The 24,969-nt window shown below is 59.6% G+C and overlaps 1 protein-coding gene across 1 annotated transcript; it reads right to left on the bottom strand.

Moving 5' to 3' along the window:
• Positions 1-71: 71 nt before the first annotated feature.
• On the bottom strand, positions 72-23,784 carry LOC107969093 (spectrin beta chain, non-erythrocytic 5-like). Its single transcript, XM_063785364.1, is given in 42 exon segments — positions 72-407; positions 1,644-1,734; positions 2,629-2,714; positions 2,836-2,927; positions 3,060-3,146; positions 3,555-3,626; positions 3,958-4,092; positions 4,401-4,502; positions 4,588-4,764; positions 5,022-5,211; positions 5,346-5,551; positions 5,814-5,966; positions 6,534-6,728; positions 6,976-7,180; positions 7,301-7,497; positions 8,138-8,350; positions 8,605-8,791; positions 8,990-9,246; positions 9,325-9,462; positions 10,356-10,502; positions 10,644-10,734; positions 12,334-12,506; positions 13,167-13,244; positions 13,483-13,671; positions 13,880-13,925; positions 13,927-14,028; positions 14,275-14,396; positions 14,536-14,649; positions 15,450-15,564; positions 15,655-15,770; positions 17,572-17,667; positions 17,802-17,993; positions 18,108-18,257; positions 18,723-18,890; positions 19,302-19,406; positions 19,835-19,984; positions 20,164-20,367; positions 21,607-21,786; positions 22,009-22,119; positions 22,212-22,347; positions 23,141-23,286; positions 23,548-23,784. Coding segments are annotated over 42 exon segments (5,964 nt in total). The 3' UTR covers positions 72-394.
• Between the last annotated feature and the right edge of the window lie 1,185 nt (positions 23,785-24,969).

The raw sequence follows: 24,969 nt of genomic DNA, 5'->3' as shown, positions 1-24,969 counted from the left end.
GCTGGTACAGAGCTCGCTCATCAGTGTTCTTCCTCCGAAGAGCACATTCTCTGCACACATCTGCGTCTACCTGTGCTCAGAGTCACCCCTTCCAGGCAAGGAGGAGGCCACATGGGCCTGGGGTAGCCCTGGCCTTGCCCACCTGCTCTGCCATAACACGTCTCCTCTTCATCCAGACAGCAATGCAGGGGGAGGCCAGGCAATGGCTGTTTCCTACCACATGGTAGGACCCATCTAACCAGAAGGAACTGTCTATTCCAGAAGCTGGGCCTGGGGAACTGGGTTGAAGCAGCCACGGGAAGGAGCCCTTTTGCCTGTAGCTGAGTCTCATTCTGGTCCCTTAGATGTGTCCTCGCTTGTGCCCCTGAAGTTTGGTGTTGCACTGGGGTTCACCTCAGGGATCAGACCTGTTGGGAAAACGGAATGAATTTAGTAGGGTATGGCCACCCCAGAATCTTCTCCAAACAAACAAACACTGGTGCCCCTGCCCTCCCCTGGACCAGCCAGCCTCCTAGAATAAGCGTGGGAGTGGATTCCAGAGCTGACAGGTGCTGCGGCAGCGACCACAGTGACGGGTGAGTGGGTGGGAATTGCCTCGACTTTCATAACCCAACTCGACGTCTGTCAGCTGGCCCAGCGGCCCCAGCCCTGGGTTAGAGACAGCAGAAAAAGTGGCTGTCCTGGTAGCCTCAGGAGCCACTGTGTCCAGGACAAGGCCTGTCCCGTCAGCAACACATCATCTAAATCATATATTGGGCTCTGCAGGACTGGGAGCAGATGGTTACACTGGAGACCACAGCCGTGGCTGCCACCCCTCATGGTATGAGCCCTCCAGGCACACGGCTGTATATGCGTGTGCACGTCTAGGCACATCCTGGCATGGGGCCCATGCACGGAGGATTTGCCTGTCTCCAGTCCCTCCTCCACTTTCACCTAACCTCAGGTGTCCCCTCCCCCTGGAGAGCCTGAAGCCCTCTGGTTTGGAAGGGAAGGACATGTGGGTGAGGGGGGTTGAGCATCGAAATGATGCTGGGATCTACAAGGAGGGACTGAGGAGCCAGGTAAGAGCCTCCTGCCCCCGCACATCCACCTTCGCATCTCCTCCCTGGCCTGCAGGCCGGGACGTGCTGGCCCTCTCCATTGCCATGGAGTGGGGATTGGGGAAAGCAGGGGAGGACCAGGTAGAGAACGGGTTGGAACAAGGGTGGGGCAGGGTCTGGCCGTCCTGCCAATGTGCTGTGCCTTGGAGAGGGGAGAGGAGGGAGGAAAGTGAGGAGTGCATGGGAAACAAACCCAGGCAGGCTCTCAGCACTGGGCAGAGGGAAACCTGGCTGCTCCTCCCACAAGCAGCTGAGCAGGAAGGGCACAGGGAGCCTGGGCAGCTTCGTCTACAGGGACCCCACACCAGAGCATGGAGTGAGCCCTGGGAGGGGACCACTGTCGAGTCTGTGGAAATCTGGGCTTTGTGGCCTGGATTCCTCTCAGCTGAGAGTGGGCAGGGGCAGCTGAGGGTTCCAATAGCATTTCCCTACAGCTCGACAGAGTAATTCTGACGCCCAGAACCTCAGGCTTCAGAGGACAGTGCCTGCCAGCCACTGAAGCCCAGGGCTCCCCGCCCTGCTTCCCCCACCCAGGTGTCCCACCTGAGTAGACATCCAGGCCGGGCATCCTTGGTCGTGCACTCATTCAGAGAGCTGACAGGTTTGGCTTTGAGTTCTGGGCTCAGACTCCGGGCTGCAGAGCAAGGGAATAACCACTGTTAGCCTGGCCCAGACCATCTGCAGGCGCCAGGTCTGGCTGCTCCTTCCTCCAGCTTCTGGAGGCTCAGCACAGCCTTAGGCAGCCTGGCCATGCCAGGCCCTTCCCACGTGGGGGTGTGGGGCAGGCTGAGCACTTGTGGGCAGGTTTTTCCCCCATGCGTCCTGCCTCTTAGGAAACTCCTCACAAGTGAGTTAAGAAAGGCTGAGCCTTTCTTAGGAGGTGGGGGATTCTGGAATGTCGAACAACTCAAGATCCCTTTGGGCTTCTGGGAAGACAGACTCCTGGGAGGAGAGTCCAGGGGAACCAGCGACAGAGCTAGGATCCCAGACACATTCCCTGAACACACTGTCCACACGGAGCCTCAGCAGAGCACGCTGACCACGGAAGAAAGTCCAAAGGGTTGTCTCTATATATTCCTCCAAGTAGAACCTGGCTTGCTTACTGTCTGCAAAACAACTCGAGGGTGGTGACATTCAAAGTTGTCTGAGGACTAGGAGGTTAGAGAAGCACCCAGATCAGACAGAACAGAGCCTGGAAAGCCCTTGGAGGAACACAGTCCATGAGGATTGTGGCAGGAAGGGCTTGGGGCAGTCTGAGTGGCAGATCTCAAAAGGGGCAGAACAGGACCAGGACACAGCTGGGGGTTCAAAACTGGCCCCATCTCTGCTAATTAGCTGTGTGATCTTGGGCAAGTTGCGTAACCTCTCCAGGACCTAAATTCTTTGAGAAAAAACAGTAAGTCCCACTTCTTGGAGGTTAGAGATGCTAACTGTGAAACCTCCCTAGGATGCATAAAACACTAGGGGCCCAGGAGCTTGGGGCCCAGGGAGTCGGCCGCCCTCCCCGCATCCTTCCCCTGAAGCCCACCTGCAGTGCTGCCCAGGGCTCGCCACCAGCACTCAGCCTGCTCTTCGGACGATGCTGCAAACAGGATCTCTGCCCCACTGGTCAGCCTGGCACCCACACAGTCACAGGTCAAACTCCACTGTCCCTTTGGGGACCCCCACGCCTCCAGCCCCCGCTGAGCCAGGTGGCTGCTGGGGGTGATGCCGGAGTCCATGTCTCTCCGCTCACCTTAAGGAGAATGTGTGTTTCCTGCCATGGCGGCCCCGCAGCCTCTCACACCGGGCTCCCGTGAGGTCAAGGAGGGCTATGGAAGCTACTTTCTGAGGAGAGATGAGAGGCAGGGGTCACTGCGGCCATCTCAGCTTTTCCCTGTGGGGTCCCTCTGTCCTGGGGCCCCTCTGCCTTGTTTCCCAGCACCGTGATGTCTGCAACTCCCCTACCCCGCCTGGTACCTCCGCTGCCATCCTCTCATCCAGGAACAGGCTCAGAGAGCTGCCCTGCAAGGTCCCGCGGCAGCTGTCCCAGGAGCTCGAGCTAGGCTGTGGAGAGGAGGCGGGAAGGTCGCATGAGCCACACGCAGGAAGCCAGAGCTAGGGCCTGTCCACGCCTCACCGTGTGTCTGGAGCTTCCCAGGAAAAGCGGTGGATTGGACCAAAGTCCCAATGGGGAAAGGGAAGCCACAGAGGGGCTCTGATGGGAAACCAAGCAGAAGGGGAAGAGCAGGTGGGGAGGAGGAATCCCAGCACCTCCTGGGGGGGTGGGTAGGTGGGGGCGGTGGCAGAAGCTGGGAAGGGTCCCAAGGAGCCAAACTGCCTGGACAGCATGGTGGGGGGTGGCATCTGCCCAAGTTCACAGTACAAGGGTGCCAGGCCCAGATGGCTCTTCGAGCCACTCAAGTGCTGCTGCAAGTGGGGAGCTGCCTGGAGAAGGAATCTCCAGGCACTCACCTGCCTCCCGCCAGGCAGCAGGTGCTGCTTGAACTCCAAAGACCCCTCCATGGTGGGGGTACCCTTTGCATCCTGAAAATGCAAGATGGGGCCCAGAAATGTCAGGACCAGCACCCTCAGGAAGGTGGGCAAGGCACCCACTGCCCCCGGCTCTCTCTATTCCTCCCATCCAAGTACTAACCAGGCCTGACCCTGCTTAGCTTCTAAGATCAGATGAGATCGGGCATGTTCAGGGTGGTATGGCTGTAGACAGCCATCTTTATTTCTAATGACCTTCAGCTCCTGTACCCGGGCTCCCAGCACTGGCTCCAGGGTGTGGGCCCTCACCCCCACAGCCCCAGCCCCACTGCATGCTCCAGGGAGACCACGGCGGGGGTGCCTGCAGCCCCATGGGGACACCTGCCTGGGGGTCCCTCATCTCAGCCAGCTGTGCTCCTAGCCCCTGGTGTCCAGAGGGCCTCCACTGAAAGGATGTCAGCAAGCTGCCAGCTCTCCCGGGCTTCAGCTCCTGTGGCTGCAGCAGGAGCTCCTGTTCCATCTTGGGGAGTGGGCAAGGTGGGCCAGGTCAGGGAGACCAGCCACACCTCGGGTTCCCATCTACCTCACCTCCCCCAGCCCTCCCGGTCAGAGGGGGCCTGCCTCCCCATCACTAGCTCTTTCAGCTTTGGCTCTGGAGGCTCACACCCAGTCCACAATGGTGCCTCTCCCACCACCGCAGCTGGCCAGGGAAAGGAGCAGGTAAGGCAGGGCCGGGTGAGGGCTCAGTGCCCTGGGAGACACTGACTTGCAGGCTGAGAGGGACTGTTCCCCCACCAGCCCTCAGACCCTAGCCGAGGCAGTCGTCACCTCTGTCTTCTGCATTTGGGCAAACTTCTCTTCCTGGGCTGCCAGCAGCTTTTCTAAGTCCTGGTGTCTGTGCAGCAGCAACTCCACATCTGACACTGAGTGCTGGGGAGAAGCATGTTCAGGTGAGGCCCAGCTTAGGGGGGGCCCAGAGCCTGGTAGCCAGCTAAGGGGCAGGACCCCCACTCACCCCATAGTCGGGCTTCAGCAGGAGGCCCTCCCGGCAGGCCAGCCAGGCCTCAGCCTGCTCCAGCCTCTGCCAAAGCTTCTGCAGGCCCCAGCTCTCGGCACAGCGTTGCCAGCGCAGGGCCCAAGCCTCCTCCAGCTCCTGCAGCCGCCCTTCCAGCTCCTGCAGGCACTCTGTCACCTGGTGGGGAGGGGCTGCTATGGGTGACAGCTTGGGTAGGGCTCCCACCATGGGCAGGGCAGGGCTGGAGAGCCAAGTGTTAATGGAAGTGCAGAGGGAAGGCTGTGAGACCCGCACCTGCCCCTTCCCAGCCTCTCTCCCTGCCTGCGCCCAGCCTTCCTTTCCCGCTGGTTTCCATGCCTGTGAGGGGCCCTGAGTCCCTGGGCAATCAGGCTGTATCCCCAGCCCAACCCCAGGCCCACCCTCTGAGTTCACACCTCCGCAGACATGAAGTGGCTGTTGTTCACCAGCTGCTGTCCTTCCTGCCGCAGGTCCTGGGCTTGAAGGCGGCACTCCCTGATTTCTTGCTCCAGCTCTTCATGCTGCCCAAGGAGCTGCTCAGCCCCCGCCAAGTCCTCAGCCAGCTCCTCGGAGGACGCCAGCTCCTGCCTCTCCTGTGCCCATGCTCTGTGGGGCAGGGAAGGGAGCTGTTGTCAGGGCTGGCTGGGGAGCAGGGGAGGGAGGGTCCAGCTCCCCCAAGAGCCAGGATACCCCCACCCCACAGGGTAGAGCTGAGCCGGCAGCTGAGGTAGGACACCTACAGCAGTTCCTGGCAGCGCCTGAGGAAGGCATGGCCCTGTGCAGCCTGCGCCAGCCACTGGCCTCGCTCCTGGGCCTTCGCCTGCAGGGTGGCCCAGGCCTCCTGCACCTTGGCCAGGCCCCCCGGAGCTGCAGGATGTAGCTGGCCCAGTCGGCAGGCCTCCGTCTGTACCCATGCCACCTCCTTCTCCATAGCTTCCAGCTCTCTCTGCAACCAGAGCATGAGATCAGGCCTCAGTCCCCCAACTGAGCCGACGCGTGCTCTGCATTCAGGAGCACCAGGCCTCTCTGAGGAACCACCTCCACTCTGCTGCACAAGCTGGGCCAAGTCCTAGGGCCCCTCGGGGAAGGATCTGGGTTTCTGGAGAAGAGGCTGAAGCAGGCTGGGGTGGGAGGGCTGAGATAGGTCCCCTCAGCCACCGCCTTCGGGCAGGGGCTCAGACAGGCAGGCTGCAGGGCGTGGGCCTCACCTCCAGGTGCCTGTGCTGTTGCTGCAGGGTCCGCACAGATGACAGGCTATGGCCTCCGTCCTCTCCCTTCATCAGGGCCGTCTTCTGCATCCTTCCCTGGAGCTCAGCTGCTGCCTGCTGAAAGCTGTGGACCTCATGGGCTGCAGCCAAGTTCTGGGAGAGGAGAAAGGACCTGCTCAGGGCTGTTCTCTGCTCCCAGGATTCCTTTCTCCCTGGAGACATGGCCTTCTGGGCCACCTCCTTTTGAACAAGGAGGACCATGGGGCTTGATGTGTCCCCAGGTACAGAAACCATCCTCCATGCTGCAGCCCTCAGTGAACGTGATGATATGAGTCTGCGGCAGGCCAGGGGGTGGGGAGAGGAGAGGGCCTCGTGCATCTCAGGGAAAGGCAGACGCAAGGTGTTGGGTCCACGTGAGGGAGCAGGCCGGTTCTCGGGGATCTGGCTGGCCCTGGCAGTACCACCTGCAGTGCCTCTCATGGGGCTGGGGGACCGGGTCAGCTCAGGAGGCAGCCCCAGCCCAGGACCTACAGAGATGGAATGTCCTGGGCTGCAGCCAATTCCTGGAAGAAAGCTGAGCAGGTGAGGGAGAAGGCGCATTCACTTGAGGCCAGCAGGGTGTGTGTCTTGTTGGAACCAAAGCCTGTGGTAAGGAAGGCTTAGAGGGATTTTTTGAAGACTCTGACACCCCTTAGCTTGGCCCGGCCTGTGATCACCTACCTCTGTGCGGGCTTTTATTGCTTGGTCCAACCTCTCCCAAGCGGCCTCAATGCAGCTCCTCTGGACTTGGATGTGGGGATAGCGCCTGGGTGCACCCCGCTCCAGGGTGCCTGCCAACTTCCTCAGGGCATACACCTTGGCCTGGCCCAGGCTCTGAACTTCCTTTCTGAAAGCATCAGACTTCTCTTCCAGCACCTGCAAAGGTATGAGGCCCAGCAGGGTCACTCGAGATGGTATCATGAGCTCTCAAAGCTCATGAAGAGCTCAGCAGACTCTGATGGCTCTGAAATCCCTCAGCCCAGGTTCTGGAACCATCGGGATCCTCCCTAGGACACCCTCTCCAGGCTCCTTTCTGCTGACTCCCCAGCAACCCTTTCATCCCAAGGCAGGCCTTCCTCAGCCTCTGCCCACTCCCTGTGAGGTTTGCTCAGGAGTAACTCACCTTGACACCCTCCAGGTCCTGCCTGTAGTCCTGGGACTCGGCGGTGGCCGCCTTGGTGGTCAGTCAGGCGTCGAGGAGCAGGGTCTCTCGCTCCAGCTGGTGTAGCTGCAGCTGCTCCTGCAGGCCGTGCCCCCTGGCCTCCGCCCTCCGCAGCAGCTCTGCGTGGGCCTCCTGAACTGCCTGCAGCTGGGCTAGCACCTTGGGGCTGTGGGAAGAGAGCGACAGTCTGGACTGCAGCCCTTCCTTTCCAGGCTGGAGCAGTCTCCTGCCATCTCTGTAGGGGGCTTCTCTCTGCTCCTTCCTGGATGGTGTGGCTTCCGCCCACCTTTCTGGGTTCTTCCTGCTCTCCAGGAGTGCTGCTGTCTGCTGCAGCTGCTCGATGCGTGGGCTGAACGCTTCCAGGTCTCTCTTGGTGGCCTCCAGCCGCTGCAGAAGGGCCTGTGTGGCTTCAGCACTGTGGCCCATGTCCTCGCTGTCCAGGGCATGGCCCCGCTCAGCCAGCCAGGATCCCGCCTCCAGGAGCTGGGGGTGACAGAGTGGAGATCCGTTTTCCCGGGGCACCCTCCAGGGCTCAGGATTTACAGCCACGATTCTCAGCCTGGCTGCACAGGGGAATCACCTGGGAGCTGTCATGCTCCCTCGGCCTGGCCCCACTCCTAAGCAGCCTCATCTGGTCCGGAACACAGCCAGAGCGGCAGTGTTTTGTAAAGGGTCCAGGTGATTGTTTTTTTCCATGCAAAATAGACATTTTATTCTTGGTTCATAGGCATAGATTTTGTCACTTAAAACCAAGTTTTAGCAAATATTCCTTGCAGTGTTTCTCCCTTTCATTTTTTAGCCTATTTACTTAAGTTTTTCTTCCTTTACAATTGTATTCACCATCGTGAAGTAATTGAGGTATAATTGTCCGAGTGAAGGTTCCAGGTGATTCTCATGTAAAGCCCTGGTTGAGAACCACTGATCTAGAGGGAAAAAAGACAAAAGCCAACCCAGCCAGCAGCTGTGTTCTGGGAAACATGTGGAAGGAAGCCCTTGGGGGCAGGAGACCACTGAGTGGAGGAGACGAAAGGTGCCCAGGCCAGGAGCCCCGGAGTGACCTCCCGGCCACACTCGCCCTGTGTTCCAGGCCTGCCTGCTGTGCCCTGCCCATCACTCCCCTCACCTCAGTCAGAAACTGCTGGGCCTCCTGAGCCTGCTGCAGCAGAAGCCGCCTCCGCACCGCCTCTGCCCGCAGGTGGGCCATGGCCTTCTCCAGCTGCTGCACCCGGGCGGCCACCTCGTGGGCGGCAAAGTGCCCAGCCTGCACCAGCTTGTGCCCAGTGCCCAGCACCACCCGGGTCAGAGCCTCGTGGCTGCTCATCTCACTCTCCAGGTTCTGTGGGGGAGGAGGCAGGAGGATGCGGATGTTGCTGACCCTTGGGGGACTCCCACAGTTGTGCTTGAAGTTTCACGGGACCCCACTAACTTGTCCCCAAGGAGTTCCCTGTCCCCATGACTCCCAAAGAATCCAGGGCATCCCCAAAGCCCCCACAGGCAGAGAGTTCCTGGCTGGGCCACAGAGAGTGCCATTTCCTTGGCTGAGAAGCCCTGCTCACGTGCGAGGCCGGCCCTCCCCGGGTGGGCCCACACCTGGTGCTGCTCCTGCAGGTGCCGCACCGCACTCAGGCTCTGGCCATAGTCCTGGGCAGCGGCCAGAGGCAGCTTCTCCTGCACCCAGGCCATTTCCTCGTCGGCGTCCCTGAAGAACTTCAAGAGGAGGCTCCGGGCCTCCAGGGCCGTCCTGCGCTCCTGCAGGGGCTCCCTCAGGCTCTTGAACCTGCAGCGGTGGAGGGTGGGACCAAGGGAGGCAGGGACCAGGGTGTCAGTATTAGGGATACCTGGTGACACAGATGACCCAGCTGTGGCCCTCACCATGGGCAAGGGGAGAAAGTGAGAAGACATCAGTTAAGAGGGCAGGGGTGGGGGTCCCTCCAGGAAGGCAGGGAAGAGAAGCTGAGGGCACGGGTGGATCTACCTCTGAAGCAGCCGCCGGGCCTGCTCTTCCACATCTTGGGCAAGGCAGTGGCCTTCCCTCACAAAGGCCTGGGCCTGGCCCAGCAGTGCCTCAGCCTGCCTGGCCTTCTTGTCCACTGCTGCCTCCAGCTCCCTCTGTGTGCCCAGGAGTTCGCCCACCCCAGGCAGGGCCTGGCCCACAGTGGGGGCTCTCAGCTCAACCTCGATGGGCTCCAGCCAGTTCTCCAGTTCCTCCATGCTCCGCCGCAGATGCAGGGCCTAGGGTAGAAAGTGAGGTAGGCAGGAGGGGAGTGGCCTGGAGCCTGGCCAGCCACCCCTCGGCCTGCACAACCTCACCTCACAGGCCTTCTGGAGCTTGGCCACCTTCTTCTGGGAGTTGTCTTGCAGCTCACCCCAGAGTGCTCCCAGCTCCTCCAGTCGCTCCTGGATGGCCTCCGAGGCTGGGTGGCCCCCCTGCAGCAGCCTCTGTCCCTCCTGCAGCCACAACATGAAACACACCTTGTGGACTCAGGACTGCCGGTACCAGGGCACTTGTGTTGACTCTGACCACCAGCACTAGAGCTTCAGAGTCCCTGTGGTCCAGCTGCATGATCTTGAGCAACTTTCTTTACCTAAGCCTCATTTTCCTCATCCGTATCATAGAGAAAATAATGGTTATTTTGTTTCAATGAGATAAGTCATATAAAATACTTAGCAGGGTGATTTATATCAGAGGGAGCCAGCCTGGGGTCAGGACCTGCCTTTGCAGGTGGAAAAGAGAATGTTTTAAAAAGTGCTATGCTGGGCACAGTGGCTCATTCCTGTAATCCCAGCACTTTGGGAGGCTGAGGCAGGTGGATCGCCTGAGCTCAGGAGTTTGACACCAGCCTGGACAACATGGCAAAACCCCATCTCTACCAAAAATACAAAAAAGTAGCTGGATGTAGTGGTGTGGGCCTGTGATCCCAGCTACTTGGGAGGCTGAGCTGGGAAGATCACTTGAGCCTGGGAGGCGGAGGTTGCAGTGAGCTGAGATCTTGCCACTGCACTCCAGCTGGGTGACAGAGCAAGACCCTGTCTCAAAGTGGCTATGTTTTGACTCCTTCGCTCACAGGACTGGTGGCTATGTCCTGTTCACATCAAAATGTTATCTTTAAAATTACTGAAAAGGTGCCATTTTTGGAGAGGGTGCCCGCCCCCCCCACCGCCGGAAAGCAACTTCTTCTCACTACACTTCTGCCTAAACAACCGCTTAGCCAGGTGCCTGCACACAGAAAGTACTGGATAACGCTGGCCACCGTTACTGTGGTTCAGCACCAGCTCTGGGGCACTGTCCTGTGTTCTGCCTGGAGAGCTGTCCCACCACCCTCCTGCCTGCAGGGCCTCACCCGCTGCAGCTCCTGCTGTTGGTGCATGCTCACGTCCAGCTCCGCCTGGAAATTCTGCTGCTTCTGTAACTGTGCTGGCAGCATGGCTGTGTCCAGCAAACCCTCCTCCAGGGCCACCAGGTTCTTCTCCCTCAGCCACGCAGCTACCTGGGCACGTGGGGAGGACAGGCCTGCTGTCCAGGGCTTTCCCCTTCCCCTGACCTCTGGGATACCCCAGAGGAAGGGTGGCCTTTCCCTGGGTCGACTCCTTCCCCCCCATGACCGCCTCCCTCTCCAAGCGAGGCGAACCTCCTGGGAGTCCTGCAGGAAGGCCTGCAGCTGCCGGAGCTCCTCCAGGCGATGGCGGCGGGTCCCGGCTTGCCTGAAGAGCGCCTCCTTCCTGCCAGGAGGAGAGGCTCATGGGCCTGGAGCCACCCCCGGGGCCAGGTGGGGTGCCCGTCCAGCCTAGGCTTTCTCGGGTATGAATATACTCCGAGTCTGGAGTTTCCTTTGGAATAAAGGTACATTGCACTCCCCCTCTGTGTCTGTTATGCGCCGGATTTTGTACCCCCAAGTTTGTTTTTGTTTTTGAGACAGAGTCTCACTCTGTCACCCAGGCTGGAGTGCAGTGGCACAATCTCGGCTCACTGCAACCTCCACCTCCCGGGTTGAAGCAATTCTTCTGCCTCAGCCTCCCGAGTAGGTAGGACTATAGGCTCACACCTCCAGGCCCAGCTAAATTTTGTATTTTTAGTAGAGGCAGGGTTTCCCCATGTTGGCCAGGCTGGTCTTGAACTCCTGACCTCAAATGATCCACCTACCTCGGCCTCCCAAAGTGCTGGGTTTACAGGCGTGAACTACTGCACCCAGCCTGTACCCCTGAGTTCTTATGTTGAAGGCCTAACTCCAGAAGTGTTTTTGGAGACAGCGTCTTTAAAAGAGGTAATTAAGTGAAAATGAGGTCATATGGGTGGGTCCTAATCCAGTGTGACCTTATGAGAGGATGCAACTGGGGCAGACACAAGCACAGGGGGATGATCTGCCTCCTGCAGGAGTGCAGAAGCCAGGGGCTAGAAGTCAGGGTGGCACTGTGCTGGGGGAAGCTGAGCCTGCCAGGAACCACCTAAGGTGACTGGGGGAGGGGGTGGCGACAGAGACCAGCAAAGCAAAGTTTGCATTCTGTTAATTCAAAGACCTCCACAGGTACCCAGGTGTGGTCCACCTGCAAGAATGGAGAGGGGGTGGCCCCGACCACTGCCAGGACACCAGCACAAGGAGCCATGGCATTTGTGGGTGCTGGTTGGCTCTCTGATTGGCTCTCTGAGAAGGACAAAAGCCCCCACCAGTCTGGGATCTGGCTTTTGACCGTACCTGCCTTGATCTAAAAGTCTGAGGAGCTGCATGAAGCAGCCAAACCTGATGAGCTTTTACAGGGAAAAAAACCTGCAGAGCTGGGGTCTCATGGGCCATGCAGGTCACATGCATCTGTGTCTGAACTTCAGTTAGATGAGTTAAGACTTCTGCTAGCCTGCCTGTGGGGCCAGCACAGTGCTTTCGTCCTCATCACAGCCGTTAAAGCCCAGGATGTGAGGCTCAGCTGCCGTGAGGAGGAACTTGTCTGAGTCCTGCCATTAGTGGGCAGCACAGGGACTCAGGGCTGTGACCCTGGAAGGCCGATGCTTGACCTCTGTGCCCTGCGACCTTCCGTTTCGTGAGATGATTTCCTCTTGGTCTCCTAGCATAAGCCTCTCTTTAAACTCCCTTTGATCTCAACTGAATGAAGAAGGAAGTGGGATTTTCCACGTGGTGTTTGATGTCCATAACAGGCAGACACATTGCAGGGCCAGGGGTGGTGGGGACCCCCGGCATCTGACCTCAGTCCTTGGACAAGGCTGGTGAGCCTGGGCCAAGTAGTGGAAGGGTGGGAAGGGAAGAACCGGGATGCCAGATGCCTGTGCCAGCCTGCCCACAGCACCCCTCACCCCAGAGCCACCACTACCTCAGAAGCATGGCCTGGCACCTGTCCAGGGCACTCTGGGCCTCGGGGTGCCCACCCTGGTGCAGGCCACGGGCCGTGGCCTCCAGAGCACTGATCTTTCCCGCCTGCACCTCCAGGTCCCGCTCCAGCATCTTGTGCTTCCACAGAAGGGGCTCCATGGGGGCCAAGGGGTCCTGGTGGGAGTGGGGAACCCAATACTGTCCATGAGCCTCCCCCTCCCATCCCAGGCTACCTGCCTTCCCACCTAGAACCATCCTACCAAATGCTCATCCACAGAGTGGCTGCTCCGCCCAAACACATCCCTCACATCCCTCAAGGCTGTTTCCAGCTTTAGGACAGTGATTCCCAGCCAGGGGAGGCATTTGGATTAGGGATCAAGAGCCAGAATCTCTGAGGCAAACAGAGCTTTTTCATGTAAGGTGAAAGCTCCCTCCTCTGCACTCCCTGGAGGACCATGTTAGTCCCCAGTTATCCTCTGAGGTCTCCTATAAGTTACACTCGTCTGCTTCAGGGTTGGGGCAGTGGCGGGAAAAGCCAACCTCTAGGCATTTGGGAAGCGAGGAGGGCAGGGGTGAGGTGGCAAGAATGGGTCAGGCCCACACAGGCACTCTAGAAGCTCCTTGGTGTTCGCGGTGGGGCCTGCCCACAGCTGCATGGGAACTGCTCTAGATGACGGGTAAGTAACTGCCCAGTGACGGATGTGGCCCAGGGTGGGGAGATGGCCCAGAAGGGGAGGATCCCTGGCCTGGGGAGCTCAGGCAGCACTGGCTGGTTTGACCCCTAATGCTGCTCTTGTAATTCCCCCCTCCTGCCCATTCCTGCTGGGCACCTACCCATAGACCCTCACTGGCTAGGGAGTCTTCCTTGCTGCAAAGCCAACGTTCCATCTTCTCCACTGAGCTCAGAAACAGCTGAGAACAAAGGAAAAGGCAAGAGACAGTCGGTGGAGGGTCCAGCCACTGCAGTTGGAGTGACTGTTCCAGTGGCACAGGTTAGGGAACCAGGGTCCTGGAAGGCAAGAGTGCTGAGTGGTGGGGAAGTCCCTGGCACAGCAGCCCCTCCAGTCTTAGCCTTGACCAGAGGCTGTGGGGTCAGCGCAGGCCCTGTTCAGGGGGGCAAGATGCAGGCTGGGGATGGGACTGTGCCTGCCTGTAGCTCCAGGGCCTGCTGCAGCTGTAGCTGATGCTCCTGCCAGGCCCCTTCCAGGCTGCTCAGCTCCTGTTCTAAGCCAGCCAGCACCTGGCGAATGTCAGAGCTGAAGGGGTGCCCCGCTGTGAGCAGTCGCTGCCCAGTGCTTCGGGCCAGGCTGATGCTGTCTGTCCAGGAGTCCAGCTCGGCCTGGAACTCAGGACTGGGCTCAGATCACTGGGGGCTGGAAGCAGCCCAGCAGGCAGGAGAGAGGTGGGGAAGCAGCCGAGGAGTGGGAGGCTGGAGGAGATAGGCAGGGCGGGACACTCAGGAGGCCCAAGAGCAAGGAGATGAGAGGAAGGGGAGGGCAGGGCGGAGCTGAGAGCCTGGGAAAGGCTTGGGCCAGCTGCCCATTCACCTTGCACTCCTGATGCTCTTCTAACATACGCCGGGCTTCCACAGGGGCTCGTGTCCATCTGAGCCCGCAGCCTCTGGGCACTGACCAGCAATTCCTGCAGCGTTGCCTGGAGTTTCTGAGCTTGGTGCAAGGCATCCAGCGCCTCCCTCCTGCCCACAGCGCTCATCAGCTAGTCGTCAGGCCTTCAAACCCCTCTCCCCCATGCCCACTGGTGTCTTCTGTCCCTCAATCCCCTCAACCACAGGAGGGCCCACGGGCTGGGAGTTACTGGGAGGACAGTACAGTTATTTGAAGGGTGGAGAAGGAATCCTAGGGGAACACAGGGGCTGAGGGCAGCTGTGGGGACTGAGATGCTGGAGGATGGGTCAGCAAGGGCAAGGCCTGCGGGTTCATACTGCTTCTGGGCCCTGCTCCGGAGCTGCCACCAGCTCTCAGCCACCTCCTGCTGCCTGTGCCTGAGGCCGTGGGCTGCCTCAGGGCTTCTTTGGCAGAGGCGGCCCACTTCACGCTCTAGGGACTGTGGGGGAAGCCGGGCTCAGAGGCTGGGGCAGGGGAGCTCTGGGCCACCCTGGCATCCCAAAGCCCCTCCTCCCCACTTGTGCCCAGGGTCCTACTGAGGAGATGCCCTGGGCCCAGCTCTACAGCCAGCTACGAACCTCCACCTGGGCCTGGATGGGGTGCACTTCCTGCTCCAGCTCCTCGTGTTTCCGCAGCAGCCTCTGCACGCTCTCCAGATCTTTCCCACAGTCCAGGGCCTGGATCAGGGCTTCCTGGAGGAGGGGCACGGCCAGTTACCTGCTGGGCCTTTGCTTCGGCTCCTCCTTCCTGGCAAAGGGCCCAACCAGTGGCTTCTGTGTGCACAGCAAGTCCCCAGCGTGATTTCCTGGCCCCGACTTTGAGGGCCAGAGATCTCTTCCTTATGTGAGGGGGACGATTCTGAGGAGCAACTCTGGATTTGGAGTCTCCTCTGAGGGAAGAACCTCACGTGTGTGCTGCTTCCCTGTACAGTCTCACTCAACTCTCATCCCTTGAGGAGCGAGAAAGAAAATAGAGCAAGGATGGACAGACAGGCCTGTGCAGTCATTTGAGGGCAGAAGCCAGCGGAGGAAACAGCCAGGCATGCCCAGCACAGGCAGCAGCACCTGTTTCACACAAGGGCTTCCTAGACTGGGTTCTAACTCTGCCAGATTCCAGCCCGGGGCTCTGTGGTTATGTACACAGTCCCAGGGCAAACCTCACGAGGGTTTGGGCTTCCTCAGGGATGGGAGGAAACAGAGAGTGTGTTTTCTGGCCTCTGGACCTGCCATGTATCTGGGGACCAGATCTGGGGGAGAAAGGAGACAGGGAATCCCCCACTGAGCTTGCAATGGGTGCTTCTATGGTCCTGAGTTGATCCCGAGGGCCAGCCCATCAGATGTCCCTGGTGCAGACTGCTGGGACCCACCTCCAAGTACCCAGCTGAACAGGAGAGGCCAGTGAGGGGGGAGACGCATGGGAGACTCTAGGCAGCGCCCCCTCCCCTGACTGCATTTGCTCACAGCCCCCACCGGGACCTCTTTCCACCACGTACCTTCTCCTGAATCCTCTTGGTGACATTGTCCAGCTCTCGGGACAACACGTGTATCTCCAAGGCCCCTTTGAGCTGCTGCTGGTACCGGAGCAGGTTGCCATGGAAACTCGCCCACCTGGCCAAGGGGTGGTGGTGTCATGTGGAGCCTGAGGTGGCCTTCCACCCCTCTTCCCGGCCCTTTGGTTCTCCCCAGCCTGGGACTGGCCTGTTGTTGAGCTGGCTTCGCCGCCGACAGATGATCTTGACTTCCTCAGGGTCCCGGTTCTTGAGCTGCAGTGACAAGTCACTGATGCTCCTGATGCAGGCATCACCCACTGTGTCCTGCAGGGGAGGTATGGGTGAGGGCATTGGCACCCCCCACACAGAGCCCCTTCTTCCCACCTCAGCAGGCACTGGAAGCATGCCTGGGCCCCGGAGCACGAGGAACTGCATATTTGGGCAGTGGGAAGAACTGCCTCCTGCCTCCTCTACTGCGGCAGGTCCCTGAGGTCACCCCATCCAGGTGAAGTGAGCAAGATCAGCTTGGAGCCTGCAGCCCCAGAGTCATCTCTAAGGCCAGAAAATGGGATCCCTGCACTGGGTACCATGTAGGAGGGGGAGAGTGGGCACATGCTCACTAACATAGACTCTTGAGACGGAGTCTCCCTCTGTTGCCTAGTCTCCCTCTGTTGCACTGTTGTTGTAGTGGCACAATCTCAGCTCACTGCAACCTCCACCTCCCTGGTCCAAGCGATTGTCCTACCTCAGCCTCCTGAGTAGCTGGCACTACAGGTGCCTGCCACCAAGCCTGGCTAAGTTTTGTATTTTTCGTAGAGACGGGGTTTCACCATGTTGGCCAGGCTTGTCTCAAACTCCTGACCTCAAGTGATCTGCCCGCCTTGGCCTCCCAAACTGCTGGGATTACAAGCGTGAGCCACTGTGCCCAGCCACAGAAACTTTTAAAATGAAAATTCAGCTTCTTGGTTGAAGAGAAGCAAAGGGAGGTCGTGGAATGGAACAGTGAGCTCTGGCTTCCTGGGGTTTGGGTGTCCCCACCCCAGGACTCGTCTGAGCTGAGGCTGGTGCTGCTTGGACACTGGATGGGGTTTAAAGGTACACAGGGAGGGGTCCACCGCAGGGTGTGGTTGCAGATCTCCTGCCTCTGGCATCTGTAGAGCTTGTTTAAATTTCCAAAGCACTTTCCTATGAAGTGCCTCATGCAAGGTAGGCAGGGAAGGACATTCCCCTCCTTTTATAGATGCCGGAGCAGAGCTCAGAGGCTAACCTGGCTCCTTTGCGGCAGAGCCAGGATTCAAGCCCAGCTCCTTTAGAGTCTAGCTCTCTTCCTACTGCAGTATCTGGCACAGCGTCTGTGAAATTCCACCATTAACAAGGGATGTCTTAGGTTTAAACACTGCCGCCTCTTAAAAAGTAATACATACATGTACCGAGGGACAAGGTTAGCACATTTGGTCTTTAACACCTGATTGTCAATACATTTGCCATTTTTTCCCCCTGTATACCACATAAGAGAAATAGATGTTTGGTGTGTGTATGTGTGAGGGGGCGGGTGTGGGGTGAGGAGAAGACACTGAGACACCGAAATAGTCACACTGAAGGTGGGCGCTGATTATCTGCCACATCCAGGCATATGTCCTATCTTTTTAAGATTTTTTGAAATAATTATAGATGCCCAGGAAATTGCCAAAGTCCTGCAGAGAGGTCCCTGTGCCCTTCCCCAGCTTCCCTTACAACAGCATCCTATATAATGATAACATTAAAACCACAAAGCTGACGTTGGTGTAATACTACCAACTAGACCAGACCTCATTCAGATTTTATTAGTTTTTGCAAGTACGCATCTGTGCGGGGCAGTGGGGGATAGGTCTATGCAGTTTTATCACAGCTAGAGACTCACGTACCTGCCATCACACACGTGCTCTCTTACCTCTGAGGTGGGTGCTACCCCCATTCTAAAGAGGAAGGAGTGAAGGCGGGTGAGAGGAGGGAGCCTGCCCGAGGGCATAGGAGGAGCAGGCATGGTGCCCACGCCCTGCTCTACAGCCCACACTCTTTCCCTGCTCTCAGTTGGATTTTCAGTGCGGGATGCATGGCCAACCTCTACCCAGCAAGGCCCCCTTACCCCGGCCGAGTTTCCTCGGAACTCGCAGAGCCACCGTCAGAGCTGCAGGCAGTGCTCCAGGTCCTGGCCCAGGTCACCAACATTCATCTTCACCTCCTGTGAAGGCCGAGGGTGGGGAGGGAGCGCTCTGAGCACCAGCCCAGGCTCCTAGCACCTGCTGCTGGGGATCCCTCCTGTCAAGGGAGGGCTCCTCCCCCCATCTCTCAGCCCCCACTCAGCTGGGGCTACACCTTCTCCTGGATCCAGGCCTCTGCAAGGTCCACTCTCTGCAGGAACTCCAGGAAGTTCCGCCTGTCCTCCAGCTCCTGGCCCCTGAGGGCCATTGCCCGCCTCAGGTCCTCCCAGTGCTTCCGCAGGCCCTGCAGCCGCTGGGAGAGCTCTCCGGCTCGAGGGTGACTCTGTGCCAGGAGAGCCTCTCCCTTCTGGAGGGAGAGAGGGGACACAGGACATCTTGCCTGCTGCACTTCCTCCTAAGACTGACATGGCCCCTGGGCCACACTTTGGGGCAGGCATGGGGCTGAGGGCCCTGTTGTTACCTTGGCAACAGAGGTCATGACCTCCTCATGGGCCTGGACTTCAGCCTCAAAGGCCTGGTGTTTCAGCAGGGGCTTCAGCTTATCTCTCAGGTCCCCAGGAGGGATCGGCTCCTTCAGCTGCTGGGCCCACGCCTGGATCCAGTCCTCAGCCTGGTGGGGGTGGGACATGAATGCTGCAATGTTCTGCAGCCTCAGGCCCCAGACGCTACAGGCCTAGCCCCCAGCCATTCCCAGGAGGCTGGCCTCAGGGGTGGGGCGGGCAGCACCTGGTAAATGAGCCCTGAAGGTTCCAGCTCCGGAAGGTTGCTGCAGGAGGCAGCCGGGCAGGGCCTTGGGTGGGCTCTCGTTTTGGAGGTGTGGCCCCTACTCCTGGGGCCCTGGGCTGCCCTGCTCCCTTCCCCACCTCTCTTGCCCTGGCGCTGCTACAGCTCGGGACACTGGTGGGGTCTCCACGCAAAGGGGCTTAGATCCCATGTTCTGGGCTCCAGCACAGCCTCTGGGAAAGCCATCCACCCCCGAACCTGTTTCCGCCTCACAGTGTTGCGGTATGAAGGCGGCTGAAAACTGTCGAGTGTGGTTCCAGTGGAAGGCCCTGGGCTGGGGGTGCCCTCTGACCTGGGTTGCGGCCTGGGTGAAGCTGGCCATCAGCAGGGAGGCATGCAGGGCGTGTCCCCGGCTCTCTGCCAGCTCCTTCACTCTCACCCGGCGCTGCAGCAGGATGGGAAGCCGGTCCCGCACCCGGGGACGCCGGAGCGTCTTCAGTCGCTCACGCAGGGCTGCCTCCTGTGGGGCAGGGGCACAGCTGCTGCTCTCCCACCCTGGGCTGGGGCAGGGCCTGGCCTGCAGGGCTCACAGTCCTTTCTTTGAGGGCCCCGGAGCCCTTACCTCAGCCCCATATGGCTGAGGGGTGTCTGATCCTCCCAGCCACAAGCCAGACCAGTCTGCTCCCCAAGGACCACACGGTGTGGACAGAGCCGAATGCCCCGTGTGGGTCTCTGCAGTGTGGCCCATCTCCCCCTGGGCCCTCTTCTTGAGCCACACGTACAACTTGCTCAGTCAACCCCAACCAGGCCCCCAGCCTCGCAGGCTCATCAGCACTGCCTCCAGGAACGCACCAAGCGCCTCGTGACCCCCTTCAGGACTCTCTCCCAACCACCACATTCTGACCACGCCCAGGCCTCCTGACTCCATTACCTTCTTGTCCTGGGCAGTCAGAACCTTCAGGAAGACCTCGTGCTTGCGAATCAACTGCTCTACCTCTTCCACCGAGCTCCCCAAGGCACTGGTTTTCAGGGAGACCTGGATCCACAGAAAAGTCAAAGAGGCCACCAAGCCTTCCAGCCAGCCAGCCCCTCCAGTTGCAGTCTGTGCCCATGGGCACTCTGGGTATGGCAGGGCCTTAGGAGTGCCCACTGAGCTTGGCATGGAGCTGTGAGGAGTGGGAGTCCAGGTTGGGAGGCTGCGACACCTCAACCTCTGCACCATGTGGGGAGCATGACCAGCCTCTGGCCAACTTCCTCGGGGCTCAGTCTGGGATAGGGGCTGGGGATGTCAGTGGACGCTCAGGGGCCTCAGCACTTCACCATGGCCACCTGGAAGGACTTGTGCACAGCTGCCTCATATTAGAGAAAAAGCCAGAGAGGCGGGAGGAAAGGGACTGAGCAGAGAGGGGAATGGAAAGGAGGAGCAGGAGGCTGAGCGGAGTGTGAGGGCGGGAGGGGACCTGCCTCCTGGGGCACGAGGATCTCCTCCAGGCGGCCGCACTCTCTGAGGAAGAGCTGCTCCTGCTGCTCGGCCTGCAGCCTCTCTTGCTTCCGTGCCCAGGCCTGATACACCTGGTCCCGCTGGTCCTGCAGGGCTCGAAGCTCTTCCTGGACCTGGGGATGGACACATGAGGAGCCTCAGCTGGGGAGGGTGGTGTGGGTGAGGTGAGGACTGGATCCTGAGGGAAGCTCCTGAGGAGAGGCCAGCATGGCACAGTAGGACGGGGCACCAGGTGGCCAGGCACAAGCTTGGTCAGCTAGGGTATGTGGGGGCACCAGGGGAGGGGGCCCACCTCCTTGGTGGGTGTCCCTGCAGCAAGAAGTGCCTGCTGGCCCAGCTGGGTGGCCTGCTGCCACAGCTTCTCCCGGGCCTCCAGCTCCGCCCGGAGCCACTGGTGGGCACTGAGCTTCTGCGGGCCACTGCTAGGCTCTTGCGAACTCTCCTCCACCTGCAGGTCCTGGCGCATGCGGGCTGCCCAGGAGGCGTAGTCACGCACCTGATCCCGGGGACACGGAGGGAGAGCCGGGTGAGGGCTGGGCTGGGCAGCAGGAAACCAGGTGCTGAGGCAACTGCAGCCCACCTGAGTCCACTCACACAGCCCAAGCCGACCTGGGTCAGGGCCTCGGGTGAGGCATGTGTGGCCCTTTGTCACTTGGTTTCTCCGTTGTCATCCAACCCGATCCTCCCAGAACCACGAACCCCCTACATGAGCCAGACCCTCACCACGACACACCTCTGCCCTTTGTTCCTCCTGCCTTCCCGTCTCTACAGAGCTCACCTGGATGAGGCCATGAGAGGACTGGCGGCTAGCAAGATCAGCCCCATCAAGACTGCTTGATGGGGAAAGAAAGTTCACCTGCTCTTCAAAGGCCCCTTGGCCGCCTTTGCCTGGCAAAGCCTTCCCTGGTATTTGACATTGCACTGCTCTCCTTGTTCTCTGAATTACTAATTTAACCCTTACAGTCTTCTGCTGATTTGGGTACAACTATACAAGATTGGTGCTGGAGGGACTTCAGGCCCTTGTCCAAATATCTCATTGCACGGAGGAAGGAAGGGTAAATGGCACAAAGAGTCTTGTAAACTCTAAGTGCATGACAAACCCAGGGTTAAGTGCCTTGCTCAAGCTCACACTGCTAGCAAATCAGCAGAGTTAGGTCCCTAAACTCAAGCCTTTTTGCAGTGTCAGTTTGGGCCTCCTGGTCTGCCAGGTCCCAGGACATTGGGATGCCGGGGACATCCCATGGCCAGGACCAACTGTCCCAGTCTGATTCTCTGGGTTTCGGGCTCATCTCCCCAGGAAGCAGGGCTCCATGAGGGCAGCAGTTCCTCTGTCCATAGCTTCTATATTGCCCTCCTCTCTCCACCCGTGGCTTCAGCAGGGAGCTGAAGACAGATATTAAATAGATACTGACTGATCCAGAGGTCACTGTCTAACATCTGGGTCTCCAGTTATGAGCTTTCCTGGGCAGTTCTTACTCCCAGCCCTGGCTGGGACGCTGAATGACTGCCCTGCCACTCACCTTGCTGGCACTGACCCAGACCCTAAGGTGTCACTGCTACGCCCATGTGCTCAGCCCCTGACCAGCCAGACTGACATCCCGTGTGCTCGTGCTCTCCCACCCGAGTCCATGCTTGTTCTCCCTCCGGAGCTGGAGGGCCTCATGCGTGCATGCCCATGCATGGTGCAGCACACACACATGCACACACACGCCACCCAAGGGGCAGGAGCCCTCACCGCCGTGCGGAAGCGGGCCAGGAGGCGTGCCCGCTCCAGCTGGGCCCTGCGCTGCTCCATGCGTCGCTGCAGCACTGCCCACGCCTGCGTCACAGCTTGCTGCCTCTGCTGCACCGCATGGGCCTGAGGCCCCGGACACAGCTTCTGCACCCTGCCTGCAGTCTCCAGCAGTTCCTGCAGCTGCAGGAGGGGCAGGGAACAGGGAGGCAAGGGTCATGTCCTCCTGATTATCTCGCAGATGTATCCCTCGCCTGGGAACTCTGGCCCCCTTGGGCCACGTCCTGCCATGCACAGTAGGCCCATGGGAGGCTCTGAGGGAGAGTGGAAAATCTAGAGGAACAGGCGGGCCAGCCTGAGGGGACTGCAGGGGCCTGGGTCGGAGAGGCAGCCAGCTGGGCTCACCTGCCGCTCGGTGCCCACGAGTTCTCGCTCCAGCCCCTGGTGGCTTCTCAGCTGGGCCTCCAGCCCACGCAGGTCCCGTGCCACATTGTTGGGGAGGCTCGTGGCTTTCTCCTGAGGAAGGGAGAATGCCGAGGAGATGAGGGATGGAGGGTGGGCACTGAGCCTGGAGTGTATCCACTTCTAGCCACCCCTCCGGCTCACACCTGGACCTGGGTGAGGACTTCCAAGAGATCTCTGTGAACTCTGAGGGTGGTCTCGGCGTCTCGGAGCGCGTGGCCTCGGGCCTGGGTCAGCTCCCACAGCTCCGACCAGGCGGCCCTGCCCACGGCGTGTGGAAGACCAGCCGGGGATCAGCTGCCGGGCCGTCTCATTCCTCCCTCCCGCTAGGTCTGGTCAGCCCGCTCCTCTCTGAGTTGTATCGGGACTTGCCCAAAGCTCCTCCTTCTTAAAACCTCTCCCGCCTGTGGCCCTGCCTACGCACCTTCTTCCTGGGAGCCTGTCTTCTAGCTTTACCATGAATTCAGTGCTTTGCTGCTGTAATGCTCGGCACTGCATGGTATCTGTGCTGTGATACTCCTTACAACCTGTGCTTTGACTCATAGTGCGTCACCCAGGTTATGATCACAGACGCTTTGTGGGCAGAGGCCACATCTCTCCGTTCCTCGCTAACTCTGCAACTGGCTGAGCTCCTAAGGCTTCTGCCAGGCCAGGCTCTGGGCTAGGGGTTATGAGCAAGTCATGACCTTGCCTCAAAGCTCACAGGCTGGGAGTGGATCCAAATCAGCCAAGTGGACAGCTAGGAACCACACGAGTCATGGGCTGTCCCGAGTGAGCACAGGAGCTGGGGTAGCTCAGGGGAAGGCCCTGATGTCTGGCCCCACCATCTTCCCACAGCTCCTGCTCTCAATCCTGGGAGCAGGACTCTGACCTGCACACCCAGCCTCACCTCCCTTCACAGACCAGAGCCTGTGGCGGGCTCAGCTTCTCTGCAGCTAGGCCCCCTGCAGAGCCCTGTGGGCAACCAGGGCCAGCGTGGCCCTCACAGCATGCCATCCCCTCTTACCACTCTGGGCCCTGCCTGCCCAGCTCCTTCCCCCAAACCCCATGCTGGCCTGGCCCGCTGGGCACTCACTGCAGATCTTGCTGCCTCTGACGGACCATGGGGCCAGCACTGTGCCCATGCTCTAGCAGGCTCTCTGCCAGCAGCCGGCAGGCGGCCACCCGCTGGCTGCCCATCTCCACTTGGTGCTGAAACTTTGCAAACTTGGTGCAGAGGTGCTGAGAAGAGGGGAGTGGGTGACAGGGTAGCCCCCGGCTGGTTAGGCGTCAAGCAGCCTGGGAATTGAGGCACCTCAGTGCCCAACTGGGTGATGTGGGGTTGGACAGCCACGGCGTCTGCCCGCTCCACTCAGGAGGCCCCACCTCAGCCAGGGCTCACCGCTCTGCTGCCACCTTCTTCCTCCGCCCCGCCAGAGCCAGCTTCCCCACCCCATAGGCTCTTCCCCAGGGCACCCTCCTTGACCCTGGCCCTCTTCTCACCAGGGCGTGCTCGGGGTCCTCCCCCAGGCTCTCCCCTCCTTTGGCTGCCTGCTTCTGGCTTGCCAGCCAGCCCTGCAGGTCCTCGGCCTCCCTCAGGAACTCGTGCAGCCTCAGGGTCCCCTCCAGTTCCCGGTCCCTGTGTTGACAGTCCGTGGTTCCCCAGAAGTGAGTTGCCCACCCCCCTGGGGGCCAGTCGGGCCAGCCAGAGGGGCCAGTCTGAAAACTGGAGTTACTCATGGTCTCTGTCCAAGCCTGCGGCTCACGATTCAGGGAGTAGTAGACACAGCAGTGCAGGTGTAGGGGCAGAGGAGGGTGTGGACGTGGGGAGATGGACTGCAGGGAGTTGTGGGGCCTCACTGAAGAATTTATGGAAAGAGGTGAGCAACACACACCCTTCTCCCAATGCATCTCTACAGCCTGGGGTTCTGATTGACTTTGGGCCATGGCATGGGAACAGTCAGCTGTGGCTAGGCCTCCTGTACCCACTGATGAGAGGGGTTATGGTGTCCTCACCATGTGGCCGCCAACTCCTGCAGTGCCCGCAGCTGCTCCCGGAGCCTCTCCCACACCACACGCGGCTGCTCAGGGACTTCGGGGCCAGTGAGGGTTTGGGCCGTCTGGTCAAGCTCCTCCATGGAGCTCCAGTAAATGGCTAGTTCCTCCTGTAGAGCCTATGATGCATGAGGACCCATGCCAGGCTCAGCCTGGGTGACTCATCCACCCACCTGTCTGTCCCCCACCCATCCAGTCACCAATCCCCATCCATTCACCCACCACTCACACGCCCATCCATCTACCTCAACTCATTCATCCACCCACCCAGCATCCATCTACCCATTACTGATGGAGTAAGTACTTATTGTTCCATAAAGTGAACACCTGGTCTGTGCCCACTGAGGGCTCATTATTTAGCAGGGAAAGGTGAATGCTGGCTAATCTGGGCCAAGGAAGGGAGGGCACAGGAGGCATTAGACTGGACCCCAACATCCATGTGTAAGAGAGAAGCAGAGTTAAACAAGCTGTCCAGTATAGCCGGGAGATGGGTGCTCCGTGAGGCCAAGGCTACAGGCCTTTAGAAAGACCTTCTCTGAAGGTCCTGTCGCAGAACACACTGGAACTGGGGCTGTGCAGGAAACATGCCCAGACAGGAGGACAGTTCAGTGACAGCAGGAACCGGGACTGCCGTGGGCTCCAGGCTTTGAAGCTTGTGTGGTTCTGGGAGTCCGAATTCAGGAGTGAGGAAGGGGACTTCGAGACCTCCCTCCCTTCAGCCAGGGGATGTTTGTGGGAGGAGGTCGGCTTCATGAAGGGCATTGGGTTAACTCAGAGGATGACAGGTAAAGCCTGGGAGGAAGACACCTGTGGGAGATGTGGAGCGGGCTGGGCAGGTGACCTTGACAGAGGAGAAAAGTGCCAGGGGTG

This window comes from Pan troglodytes, chromosome 10 (assembly GCF_028858775.2).
Source record: "Pan troglodytes isolate AG18354 chromosome 10, NHGRI_mPanTro3-v2.0_pri, whole genome shotgun sequence".
Taxonomy (NCBI): domain Eukaryota; kingdom Metazoa; phylum Chordata; class Mammalia; order Primates; family Hominidae; genus Pan; species Pan troglodytes.
Note: the sequence above shows the minus strand (reverse complement) of the source record. Positions and strands in the feature narration are given on the sequence as shown.